This window comes from Octodon degus, unplaced genomic scaffold, assembly GCF_000260255.1.
Source record: "Octodon degus isolate 3935 unplaced genomic scaffold, OctDeg1.0 scaffold00085, whole genome shotgun sequence".
Classification (NCBI taxonomy): Eukaryota; Metazoa; Chordata; class Mammalia; order Rodentia; family Octodontidae; genus Octodon; species Octodon degus.
In genome coordinates this window covers 11,467,492-11,481,442 of record NW_004524661.1, presented here as the reverse complement: position 1 = coordinate 11,481,442, position 13,951 = coordinate 11,467,492, and the positions used below count along the sequence as shown (strand labels likewise).

Here is a 13,951-nt window from a genome sequence, read left to right as displayed (position 1 = left end):
ATTCTCTGAACCCATCATGATCGGAATGACCAGGTGGTGGGTTCCACAGAAGCTATATTAAAAGGAGAGCTTTACTAATTTGTTCACTCATGCACTTTAGGTAAAGCACTGTGCCAGCAACTTCAAAAGGATCCATAAATATTAATTTAAAATATTATGAAAATGCAAAAGAGAGATTTAGAATGAATTTTTGATCTTGTATTAAGAATACCTAAGGTGATTTACTTTTCTTCTATTACAGAATATAAACTTCATTCATTTAATTCATTCTTTTTAAAAGTCAATTACCCAGGCCGGCGAGATAGCTCAGCAGCTAAAGCACCTGCTTAGGCAAGCTTAGGCAAAGCACAGGGACCCCAGTTCCATCTCCAGCACCACATGCTATGGAAGCCCTGCCCCTGGGGGAGTCTGATCCAGCCATAAGAAAAAAAAATCAATTACTGTAATTAAATTCATTGTAGGGTATGAATTTAACATCTTAGTGAATTCTGAAGACTTTACTCTCCAATCTAAGAGTGGAGAGCTTAATCATAGGTCACAATTAAGACCCTAAAAACAGAATTGATTATTGCACAGGTGATTTTTTTGTGTCCATTTTGAAAACTGAGCTACATCTGTTATTTTAAATGATCAGCACTTGTGCTCCAGTTTCTTAAGTGGTTACAGACATAGAGCGGGTTGATTCCCATGACAATGATTAAAATGGTGTTTCCCTCCTCAACCCATCTTTCTAGATAAGCAAATCAAGGTAGACAGGCCATTCCAGGAGGACTGTACCCAGATGACAATACTGACAGAAGAGCAAATTCTTTATTTTCAGCTGATGTAAGAATGGGACAGCCACAAATAGAGCTTTATGTCTTAGCATTTAGTCCTTAATCCTGTCATAGTGCTTAACAGCTAGCATACTGGTCATGTAGAAAGAGATAGCAAGCTAAAAATAAAAGCCTGTCCAGACATATTGTGATACTATCGCAGTGCCCGAATACTCATATCTAGACTTTTCTTCCTGTCATGAAATCTACTGTATGAAAACAAAGCCCAAAGTACTTTTTTAAATGTAATTTTGGCCTTCAAACATTTTTTAGTAAGTCAAAAATTGTTAAACTACGTGGCTCTGTGTAACCTATTGGACTTATATAAGCAATCATCCCAAATATACAAAAATTATCATGTGAGAAAAGTGACCCAAAAATTTTTTAAATTGAAAAGCATATGACTAATAACATAATTAAAATAATCAAAATACTGTGCTTTGTGAATAACTTATCATTTATTTCATTAAGAATTTTTAGGGGCTGGGGAGATGGCTTAGTAGAATAAGTGCTTCCCTGGCAAGCACAAGGGCTTGAGTTCAATTCCCCGTTCCGAAAAAAAAAAAAAAAAATTTAGCTTTTTTCCTTGCACTTTTTAGCCAGGTCTAAAATGTCTTTTCAGATCTTAAACACAACTGTTTAAATGTTCTTAGAGCAAAGCACATACCTGTAATCCCAGCAGTCTAGAAGGCTGGTGTTGTAGTCAGGGCTTACAATGGAAAAGATTTAATAAAGGACACGTAATTTATAAGATTTTATAATATTCACCCAAAGAGTCAAATGGAAAAGAGTGTTGGATATATATCCACACACTAGAGACTCAGAGCATCCAGCTGAGGGCTTGGATCCCCTGGCAATGTCCCACATGAGTCAAACAGGAAGCCCAGAGCCTAGGACAACATCTCATGCAAGTCCATATCAAAAATCTACACTGGGAAGGCTCAAAGGTCAGTGGTAGAAGCTAGAAAGTGTTCACCAGTGGGAAGAAGGATCTGTGCCAGCAGGAGGGATCTGCACTAGGTCCAGGAAGAGACCTTCAAGGTAAGGCCGCATCTCCCTCAAAGAGAACCTCAGTCATCCTCAGTGACAGCAAGGACCTGAGCTCCTTCTATGATCAGCATAGCTGAGTTCCTATCGGGAAAGCCAGTGTGACAAGCTTCTCCAGGAAAATCTCCACCTTCCTCTCCAGTTCTCCTTTTATGCTGTCAACAGTAATCCTTAGGCAGGCCTTCCATGCCCAGCACTGTGCTGATTCAGTTCAGCTGGGTGTTTCCACCATTAGTTAATCCACCACAACTGAGATGGAAAGAGCTGAAATTCAAGCTTAGCCCAATTCAGTTATTTAACAATATCCTGTCTGAAAAACTTTTTAAATAGTAAGGAAGGAGCTGGGAAATGTAACTCAGCATGAAGGCCTAGTTTCATTCCCCAGTACCAAAATAAGAGAACGGCAGGGAAGGGGAGGGAAAGTCAAGGGGGGCAGGGCAGATGAGAGGAGAGAAGTCCAGACAGGATTCTCACTGCCAATAGGCCTACCAGCAAAATCAGTGCGATGTGTAGTTAATCCATATAAAACATAAAATTAAAACTGATCACTTGCAATAATCACTCTGTGGTTCCAATATTAGTAGATTATTCTAAAAATATGAAATTGAGAGAAATAACATTCTATTCTGATATAAAGTAAACTGCTGGTAAATTGTTGTGAAAACATGTAATGAAATAAAGTAATATCCATAAAGTAAAGAAATAAACATGCTGTTTATTTCGACAGAAAGAACTGAGAGAAATGAGATGTTTTTGGCAGTGCTAAATTCAGAACCCACCAAATAGTAGGTACTGAAATATTTTTACTCCAGTGAATTTATATCATAGAATGACTTGAAATACCATCAAATACTCCACATGGTAATAGAAGTGATTGTCTTAATTAAAGTATTTTCCTCTGAGCTTCTCTTTCTGCTATGTACAAATATTTGGAAACCTCCAGTACACTAGAAACTCTTTGCAAAAGCTTTCATACTTTCAAAGAAATAGATCACACATAAAACTTATTCTGGGGGCCGACCAGATAGCTCAGTGGATTAAAGTGCCTGCTTAGGCAGATGTAGGGACCCGGCTTCAATCCCCGGTGTGCTGTGCCAACCCTGCCCCCAGGGGGCACTGAGACAGCAAATGAGATTTGGCCTGGTGGCGCATACCTGAAATCCCAGCACTTGGGAGGCTGAAAATCAGGAAGGATCATTACGAATCCCATCTCTGTAGTAACGCCCTGTAGACTCTGTACTAAATATATAAAAAATGAAAAATAAAAAAATAAAACTTATTCTGACACACACACTGAAAGATTAAGATTGACTTAAATATTATTAAGTCAACAATATTTTTAAGAAACTATACATGGGATACAAATGAGAAGAAATACATCAGGCCATGATCCTGTATATCCATATCTTCATTCCTTAACAGTTCAGTGCTAACATTTAGTGTAATCTGAAGAAAAATTTTGAAGCACATTGGTGATTAGGTAATTTTCCTCTCCAGCCATCCAATTTTTCTGAGGCTCATCTCTTGAACTGAGAGCATTAATATTAAAGTTTGCAAAAGAGCAAACCTCGGGGAAATGTATGCTTCGACTTTTCCCCTTTCAGAAGTGACTTCATGAGCAGCTGCAGCCATCTGATGCTCAATGAGCTGAATAACAATGAAGATAATTAATATTTATTGAACACTTAAAATGTTCCAATGCTGTGTCAAGCACCCTTCATACCTTATTTAATTCTTACAACAATGCTGTGTGACAAATATGATCTTGATTCTGTAAATGAAAGAACTGTGGCTCAGAAAATTGAAGTAAACTATATGAAGTCTCACATCTGAGAGATAGAGTGAATCAGAATTCATTCTCTGATTCACTCGCCACAAGATCCTCATGATGTAGGTGCTACTTTTTTTCATTTGTCAACTGAAATAACTGAAGCTTAGACAAGCCAAGTAATTTACCCAGCATCACAGTTTTAAGGGAGAACCATTGCTACTATTTTAAGTAGAAATATTTTCATATTATAAAGGGCCGGTCAAATAGCTCAGTGGATTAAAGCACCTGCAAGCAGGCACAGGTGCCAGCAGTTTGATCCCTGGGCCTGCCGTGCTGGCTCCACCCCCAGACTGGGCGTGGTGTGTGTGCCTGTAATCCCAGCTCTTGGGAGGCTGTAAAAAGGTGGATCACTACAAGTCTGATCTAGTAGTGAAACCCTGAACACCCTGTAGATCTTTCACTAAAAATGAAAAAAAAAAAAAAGCTCATATTATATTAAGCAACTCCTCTGTACTATGTATTAGGAATTGTTCTAAGCATTTTATGTAGATTAGCTTGCTTATTCTTATTACCTATTGGGAAAACAGTAGCAAAAGAGGTAGTTCTCTGAAGTGACCCTAACTGAAGGTGTGGTAGAACTTGCAGACGAACCCCAATATTAGGCTTCCAGATTTATGTCTGACTCTGTCTGGACCCGCACTCATGACCACTTATGAAACCTTAAGATAATGTATGGTGTCCATAATTATATACCACCCTTCCTGGCCAGGTGACAGTAATAAAAGAAGATTACCGTGGAATCATGGTTTGTTTCAACAGATCAAATTTCTTTCACAATACTTCCTGATCGAATCTACAAACTGTACTCTGAGGTTATAACGTGCAGCAGAGAAAGAGGACCACCATTAAAGCATAAGTACATGGCTGTAGTTTGCCGCATATTTTTCCTGTTTACTACAAAATTGTGAGTGACTAGCAGCCATGAGTGTATTCCATGAGCTCCACAATCATAGAAATTAGATCCATTTTTTAACTGACTGGCTTCAAAAATTGAGACTAGTGATTGCCCTCTCAGTAAAGAGCACTCATTCAGGAAATTTTTATTGATAAATAATTTTAAAAATCTGTCTGAAGACTTTCAAGTTTTTGAAGGACAATAGAACATGGAAAGAAGAAAGGTACTTGTCTTGGCACATATTGAGGAAGCACTGGAATAAATTCTTTGTGCTTTAAGCTTTGTTATAGTTCCACACGGCATTGTTATGGTTCCTGTCTATTTCTATGAAATTTTTATATTGTACTCAACACTAATGCTGGATTACTTAGCATTAACTTTGTCCTGTACCTGATTAATTTTGTACTGCCCTGGCAGTGTTCTGCCACCAGTTATTTTACCATGTGTGACTTATCAAAAGGTTCCTACAGCTCAGGTTCCTCCTTGGCAACATGTGGGCAACAATATACAATGCAGTAGGGTGGTATAAGGAGTAAATGAGTTAACATACATACAGTCTTTGACCCAGTGCCTGCCACATAATTACTACTCAATAACCGTTACTCCTTCCATTGCTTTCCAAGAGAACCTTCTATTACATATTTTCTCTATATGGCTAATCATTCCTCTTAAATTTTATTCTTTAAGAAAATAAAGTAGTCCCATAGTTTCTGCCATTCAAATTGACTGTATCTCCCCAAAAAGAAGTAGTGTCTTTGTGATGGCAGGACAGGACTTGATTCAGAAAAGTCATAAAAGAAAGAAAGATGGACAAATGTTCCTTTTCAGATGAAGCATACTAATGCTATTCATGGTTTAGACCTTATGTTTTCACCTACCTGCCAGACAGCAAGACAAATAAAGTAGAAATCCTCTCACCAGATGCACTGGTTTCTTCAAAACCCTTTAAAAAACAGATTGGGGACTGGCCAAATAGCTTAGCAGATTAAAGTGCCTGCTTAGGCAGACACATGGGGTAGGGGTTCAATCCCTGGCCTGCTATGCAGGCCCTGCCCCACGGGCATGCTGAGACAGTGATTGAGACTAGGGGTAGGGTGTACACCTGTAATCTCAGCACTTGAGAGGCTGAACAACAAGGATTGTTATGAGTCCGGTCTGTGTAGTGAGACCCTATAGACCTTATACTAAGATACATTAAAAAGAAAAGATTGACAGCCAGAAATATTGATATCTTCAGGCTTGCATATGATTTGCAGCATCCACACACAACCTTCTGGAAGGCCCACATACTTTTGCATTGAATGCTTATGAAGGATGTCCTTGTGATTAAATAGTAAAACTAAGTACAGACAACTAAGAAAAATGTGTACAGAGGGCAAAGTTTGCTCTTCCCATAAGAACTAAGTTGAATGTTCTGGGGGAACTCAGGAAGGCAAAGTAAGTCAAGAATACAAAGAAATGATCTTGGCAAGAATTTTATCTTCCTAGGCTCACAGGCCAGTAGAGAATTTTAGGTACAAACATAATTCCAATAAAAAGTGGAAAGTGATGCATGTGATAAAATCCAAAGATTTTATGTTTCATCTGAAAAGGAACATTTGTCCATCTTTCTTACCTGCCTGGTAACAGGGTTGGCCAGAGGCATCCAGGTCCCCGGTTCACCACCCTAAATAAGTGAAGTGCCTGCAACCACAAAATTCACCTGGCCAGAGGAACACAGGGTAAACCCACTCTAACAAGGGGAAACACTTTTCTTTTTTTTTTTTTTTACTTTATTAAAATACTGAGTTTATTTCACATGTACATTTGTCTCCCTACCATTTCCATGTCTGACACCACTACTACTGTGTCTTATCATACTTAAAACCAAGTAAAGGGTGCAGTTCCATGTTTAAAAACTAAACAGACATTTCAGACAACACATTCTTGGCAATGGGACCTGGACAACATTTATCAAACACGGTAGGGAAAGTTCTCACTTTGCATTATAAAAAGGATAGCCAGATAGCAACTGTTACAGAAATAAAAGAAGATGGAAAACTTTAACAAACTGTTTAAACTGTCTTCTAAAAGAGACTTCCTCCACCGCCAGAGATCTTGGATAGCCTCCTGGTCAGTCATCCAGAAGCAATTCTTCACATAATTGATGAATTTGGCTTCCACTTTGGGAGGAGAACCACCTTTTTTCTGTACTTGCTTGCATTTTTGTTTTATTGTCTTCTACAGAACTAGGTCCTTTTGGTGTTTTAGGAGCCTTTTCCTGTTTCTCTTTGTTTTAATTTCTTTTTTATTGAGAAATAAATATGAATGAGACAGTTTCACAGCTGATTAATAGGACAGTTTTGATAATCAATACTTTGTACATTGTTATCTTCTTAGTGGTTATCCATAGTACAAGAAGCAGACAGGGTATTCTGTCCAAACACTGTTAGTACACCTCTTTCTTCTCTTTGAATTAAGCGAAAGTAGCTGTAAATTTATCCTAACTATTTTGTATATATAGATACAAAATGATCATTCCTTTGTATCCTTTTTTTATTGTCTGTCGGAGGTGAATATTCTATTAGCATCTAAATACTACAGGTGTTTGAATTCAACTAAACAATCTAACACTGTCTAGCAGTCTGTAATATTAGTGGGTTATCCTCAGAAGTTATTGACTTGAGCCTTTTACAGCTCATTGTATTAATATGACTTTATTTTATATACCTAATTTTTGTACTTTTCTGCTGGATGGTTAAGACCAAGATATAGCAAGACCTATATAACAAGAAATGTAACTTTTGTACCTGACAAGGTCAGTCAAGTCCCCTCAGGATTTATCCTGCAGCCCTGTACCGCCCTTTTTACATCCTTTTGTCAGTATCAGACGTAGATGAGTCACGGCCATTGCTTGACCAATTTTTCCTGTTTCTTGAAGGATTCCTGCCATTTTGATCTTGGTGTTGACAGTTTTGAGTCTTCCATTCTGGTTTTATTTTCGTTCATTTTTGGCTGGAGTATCTCATATTGATTTCTTCACTAGAGCTTTCTCTTCAGTTTCTTCATCATCAAAATCATCATCATGGAGGCAGGAGGATCAGTGTGAGTTTGAGACCAGTCTGGGATATAAAATGAGCTCAAAGCCCGCCTGAACTACATAGTGAGACCCTGTTTCAAAAAGAAAAAAAAGCCCTAAATCTACATATTAGATTGCATCATATGAAATAATATTTGACATTTAACCTACAAAAATGTAGCTGTATGTGATTCAACCTGAAGTATGTCCAACAGAAATCTGTGCATCCAAAGACTAGTTCAGTAGGGTCAATAAAGTGATATTTCTTATCAGTGGCCCTGAGTGGAAAGCAGCCAAACATTCATCAATGGTAAAATCATACATAATATATAAACTGTCATACACTGAAATACTGCATAATAATGAAAGATAATAAATTAGTTATATGCAATGACATATGTCATTATTAAAATAAAACTTTGATTTAAAAAAAAAGTGTATTTAGTACAGGGTCTACAGGGTCTGGCTATGCAGATCAGACTCATAGTGATCCTCCTGCCTTCAGCCTCCCAAGTGCTGGGATTACGGGCGCAGGCCATCACACCCAGTCTCAATCACCATCTCAGCGTGCCCCAGGGGCAAGACCAGCACAGCATGCTGGGGATCAAACCCTGGTCCCTGTGTTTGCCTAAGCAGGTGCTTTAATCTGCTGAGCTATCTGGCTGGCCCTAAAATAAAATTTTGGACTGGGGATGTATCTCAGTGGCACAGTGCCTGCCTTGCAAATGCAAGGTCGCCAGTTTGATTCCTAGTACCTAAATAAATAAATATAAATAAATAAAAAATGTTCAGTGGAAGATCAAGACACAAGAGAGTAAATACAGTATAATGCAGGCAAAATATTAGTGACCATGTAGGGACTCATGTATATGTGGCAAGTCAAAAGATAAAAGCAAAGAAATTAGCTTTCTAATTAGCTTTGCTAACCATAAATTAGCAAACTGCCTCTGGCTAGGAGTATGGAGGCAATCAAAAGGAATTACTGGGAAGCTTTTGGGTGATGGGGATATTCTGTTATTTGACCCAGTGATAGCTACATAGGCATTTTCTCTTATTATACATGTATGGTACACTTATATTTTGTATATATTTAGGTTTATAAATTATATATAATTAAATGCTTTAAATGTTTCTCATGCAAACAAGAGCTACTTGGTCATGTCAGCTTATAATAAACTCTGCTTTTTCCCAACAACAAAAAAAAAAAACAAAATAAAATAAATGAATAAATAAATAAATCATATCATCATCATCCTCCTCCTCATCATCATCCTCGTCCTCATGGTCCTCGTCGTCTTCATCAGCAGTGAGTTTTACTTTTTTCTGTGGAACCTCACTGCCACCTCCAGGGGCAGATCGCTTTCCAGATATACTTAAGAATTTTACATCTTCTTCCTCTTCTTCTTCTGACTGACTCTGCATCTTCTTCCACAGATACTAAATGCTGTCCACTAATACGCACAGGCCCTGAACCACACTTCAACCTTAAGACAACAGTTGGTGTGATTTCAAAGCCCCTGAGGGAAACCATTGGCTGTACGCACATTTTGAAAATTGGCAGTGTTATTTTAATTGGACTGCCTTCATAATTCATAGCCTCTGCTTCAACAATGAGCAATTCATCCTTTGCACCAGCCCCTAAACTGACCCTTCTTAAGGACAACTGGTGCTCATTTTCATCGTTATCCACCTTAAAGTGGTAATCTTTGTCAACCTTTAGTTCATAACCGAAGAGATAGTTCTGGGGGCTCAGGGGGTTCATGTCCGTATCCACCAAATCTTCCATGGGGTGGTGGCGCACACTTAGGTGGGAGAGAACGCGGACGGAAGTGAATGACTACTGCTCCACAGAACAGACGTGCAGGACAGAATCACGCCAGGCAGGAAACACTTTTCACAAACTCTTTTCTAAACGTTGATTTGTTCTGTTATGTTGCTATAGATTTTGCTTCTATGGTCTAAAGTACAAAACTGATAGTTACCAATGTTTTTCAATTTCTTTTTTTTTTTTTTAAGAGGTGTATATTTTATTTTTTAAGAATTCGATCTAGGGAAATACACCAATGTTTTTCAATTTCTAAACTTTGCTTTATGTTACTATGATTGCTAATTATACTACTGCATCTAGGATATCATATCTGTTTTAACCATTTGTTCGCCCTTGGGTAACAATATTGGAAACACTGAGTGATAACCTCACCAAAGCCCTACTCTTAAAGATGGAGGACCATGCCAAACAGAAACTAACTTCCCACTCTCAATTAATTGAGAAGGCAGTCCAAAAGAGAAAGAGTAAGGGCAGGCTCTCAGGATAGACACAAACCAAGAATCTCCAACACAGAGAATATAACCCTGAAGAACAGATTCTTCCTAGAGGGGCCTTGACAGTGATAGTATAGCTAAAATGTATCAAAATTTCATGAGGATTATCACAGAAATCAAAACAAAAATTCTTTTTTTTTTCACTAATGACAATTTACTATGTTTTCAGCATACAAACCAAGTAGTAATTAGACCAGGATTATGTCTACATAGAAGTGGGCAGTGATAGGTGCCATTCTATGGGGTACACATGCATTTAATCATGTTTTAGTTGTTTGATCTTCTGCTTATGCCATTCAGTTTCTTTCTCCATACTCTCAATTTCCTTTTTATGATGATAGATCTCATCTTCGTGGTGTTTCTTCAAGACTGCCAGTTGTTCTCTAGTCTTCTGTCAGAAGAACTGCTCCTCTTCAGCCTGCTCTCTCTTCAAGAAGGCCCCACTGGCATCTTGGATCAAGCCGGAAGAACTCTCATGATCCTTGTCCAAGTTGAAGCTTTGGGTTTGCATGGCCCTCGTTCCCTAAACACTGAGCTGTGCCCGAGATGCCAGTGCCATACCTGCTATTGTTCCTAAAGCAGTAGGCCCCCAAATATCAAGAAGAATATTTTTTGGCTGACTCAGGCTGCCTTCAAGAATGTGGAGCTGACCAAAGGACAAATAATGTATGACTGTGTTCAGTTGTCCCTTATACAATGTTTGTATCTTGTATATATGTAGTGTAACTACTTTACTTTTTTATTGTTTGTGCAAAAATAGCCATGATTGTCAGAAATTGTTCATAATTTGTAGGTAGATGCAAAGTCATGTCCCCACCAATTTCAAAGAAAGGTGTGTTTTGCACTGCATGTGCAAACGTACTCCCCTCTATCATTATTTCTTGTCACAGGTCTCAAACAGAGACCTCAGAGCAATACTGTTGTGACTGAGATGGAAATAGTCATGTGAATCCAAATGGAATTGTCCATTTAACCTTTTTCTTCACAATCCCCTTTCCTGTCACGTGGAATGCTGCCAATGGGACTAGGCAAGTAGAAGACGTTTTCCATCTCTTGTTTTCCTTTCATTTTATTTAACCTTACTTTCTTTTTCAACTAAATGATATTTGTTCTGTACAAACTTTTTATAATATTTCCTCAAGAGTTTAGCCTATTACAGACCACATGACATCTTTAGCAACTGAAAACCAGCCTTGTGGTCTATTTTCTCACAAGGACTCTCTCACTTGCCTTCCTTTCAGTGCTGTTGCTTGTCTGTTCCTTTTCTGCAGCACCCTCCCAAGGTATTTTCAGAAAGCAAGCAACACATTTATTGCTTATTTTCCCCGAATATTTTTTTAAATAAAGATACAAAGACACTGGGAAAAAAAAAAAAAAGAATGTGGAGCTGGGGACCAAACTGCGGTCCCCCATGCCTGATTGGGTTTGCCCATGCAGGCGTTTAAAGAACTGAGCTAACTGGTAAGCCTCCAGAAAGTTCTTTTTGAAATAGAAAGTGGCTTTCCGCGGACCAGGGCCCAGGGTGCGCTGTTGGTGGCGTCCTCTCCGCTCCTGACTCACCGCTGTTCGCTCGCGCCGAGGAACAAGTCGGTCAGGAAGCCGCGCCTCAGCCATGGCGTTTAAGGACACCGGGAAGACGCCCGTGGAGCCCGAGGTGGCGATCCACCGGATCCGGATCACCCTCACCAGCCGCAACGTGAAGTCGCTGGAGAAGGTGTGTGCCGACCTGATCCGAGGCGCCAAGGAGAAGAACCTCAAGGTGAAGGGGCCCGTGCGCATGCCCACCAAGACCTTGAGAATCACGACGAGAAAAACGCCTTGTGGGGAGGGCTCCAAGACGTGGGATCGCTTCCAGATGAGGATCCACAAGCGGCTCATCGACCTGCACAGCCCTTCGGAGATCGTGAAGCAGATCACGTCCATCAGCATCGAGCCGGGAGTGGAGGTGGAGGTCACCATCGCCGACGCCTGAGCGGCCGGCCTAATAAATTGAGTATCGCTTGTTAAAAAAAAAAAAAAAAAAAAGAAATAGAAAGTGACAAGACCAAGGATCAAAATACAATCTCAGGCCCTTAGCCCACCCAGAATAAGTCCAGAAGACACCAGCACAGAAAAAATTGCAAATTACAAACCCAAAGTCTCTGAAATGATAGCAACTGAAATAAGGAAAAACTCTATGTAAGAAAAAGGAAATCAGATCAGAAATAATCTTTCATGTAAAAAAAAGAAATGATAACTATAATGAAAGAAGTGCTGAGCATATCCAAAGAAGACGTAGATTAAAAAATAGAAGAGCATATAAAAATGATGGAAACTTTGAATAAGCAATATAGGGAAGAATTAGAAGGCATAATACCAATTCAAAGAGATAGCTTGGAATTTTTTAATTCCATTAAAAGCTTTAATTTCATCTGTCACCCAGATGATATTTAACAATATTTAAAATCCAATGAAAATTCAAACACAACTTACACAAATTTGTGAGATGCAATGAAATCAGTACTCATCAAAACCATTTGAATGAAACTAAAGATAAACTTTCAGACCTTGAAGACATCATTACAGCTAGCAACCAGGAAAAGAGAGATATCTCAAAAATAACAAGGAAACAGGAACTAATAATGCAATTGCTCCAAGATGATGCAAACATGAACAACATAAGACTAATGGGTATCAGTGAAAAAGAGTCAACACAAATGACATAAAAACTCTATTTGTGGAAACAATAACAGAAAACTTCCCAAGCATTAGAAAAGAAGCTGGCATACAGACAAGTGAGGCACTTAGAACTCCAACTAGTCCAACTAAAATAAACCTGCACTCAGGCATATAATAAACAAAATACCAGAAATTTAGCACAAGAACAACATACTAAAGGTTGTTAGAGAAAACAAACAGATCACATATAAAAGAAAGTCCATCAGAAACACAGGAGATTTTTCAACACATACCATCAAGTCAAAAAGAATGTGGAGTGAAATATTTCAAGCCTGAAAGAAAACAACTTCCAATCCAGATCGATGTACCCTTCAAAGCTATGTTTCACAATTAATAGAGAAATAAAATACTTCCATGACAAAGAAAAACTAAAGAAATTAATGACCACCAAACGAACCCCACAAAGATCACTGAAAGATATTCTAGAAAGAGAAGAAAATGACCACAATTCCAGGAACAATAACAGAAATACACCACCCAACAAGGTAAGTAATTAAACACAGGAAATTAGAGAAGCAACAGAAGAAAAGTAACATGACAAACATAGACTAAAACATATCAGTTATAACCACCAATGTAAATGGCCTCAATTTACCAATGAAAAGACATAGACTGGAAAAGTGGGTCAATAAAAAAAATTGAACAATATTCTGTATACATGAAACACATTTAACTCAGAAGGAAATTCATAGGCTGAAAGTCAAAGGATGTAATACAACTCTCTTTATGCCAGAAACTCAGAAAAAATAGGAGTATCTGTTCTGTTCACAGATAATGATAACTTCACACCAAAAATGATCAAATGAGATGAAAAAGGTCACTACGTTTTGTTAGGAGAAAACTTCAAGAGGAAGAAGTAACAACCATAAATATGTATGCACAAAATATGGGAGCACTCAACTATATAAGTTTAAGGATAAGAAAAGTCAAATAATGAATAATGCATCTTAACAGAAAACCACACCATTGTCTCAAACAGATAGATCAACCAGAAAAAATTAGCAAAGTGGTAGCAGAACTAAACCAAACTTTTGAACAAATAGACATAGTAGACATTTACAAAGTATTTCACCCAACAGCATCTGAATACATATTCTATTCAGCAGCACATGGGATATTCTATAAAATAGAGGACATGTGAGTCCATAGAATATGCTTAAGCAAATACAAAAGAATTGAAATTATCCCATGTATACTATCTGACCATATTGCAGTGAAACTGGAAATTGATGGCAAAACACATGGAAGTTAAGTAGCACCCTCCT

At 38.3% G+C, this 13,951-nt stretch overlaps 1 protein-coding gene and 1 pseudogene across 1 annotated transcript; one reads left to right on the top strand and one right to left on the bottom strand.

Moving 5' to 3' along the window:
* Window positions 1–6,501: 6,501 nt before the first annotated feature.
* On the bottom strand, window positions 6,502–9,432 carry LOC101583541 (annotated as a pseudogene).
* A 2,032-nt stretch (window positions 9,433–11,464) lies between these two features.
* Rps20 (ribosomal protein S20) lies at window positions 11,465–11,980 on the top strand. The gene has a single exon (XM_004637051.2). The coding sequence runs from the start codon at window positions 11,581–11,583 to the stop codon at window positions 11,938–11,940; it is 360 nt and encodes a 119-aa protein (XP_004637108.1). The 5' UTR covers window positions 11,465–11,580; the 3' UTR covers window positions 11,941–11,980.
* Window positions 11,981–13,951: the final 1,971 nt, after the last annotated feature.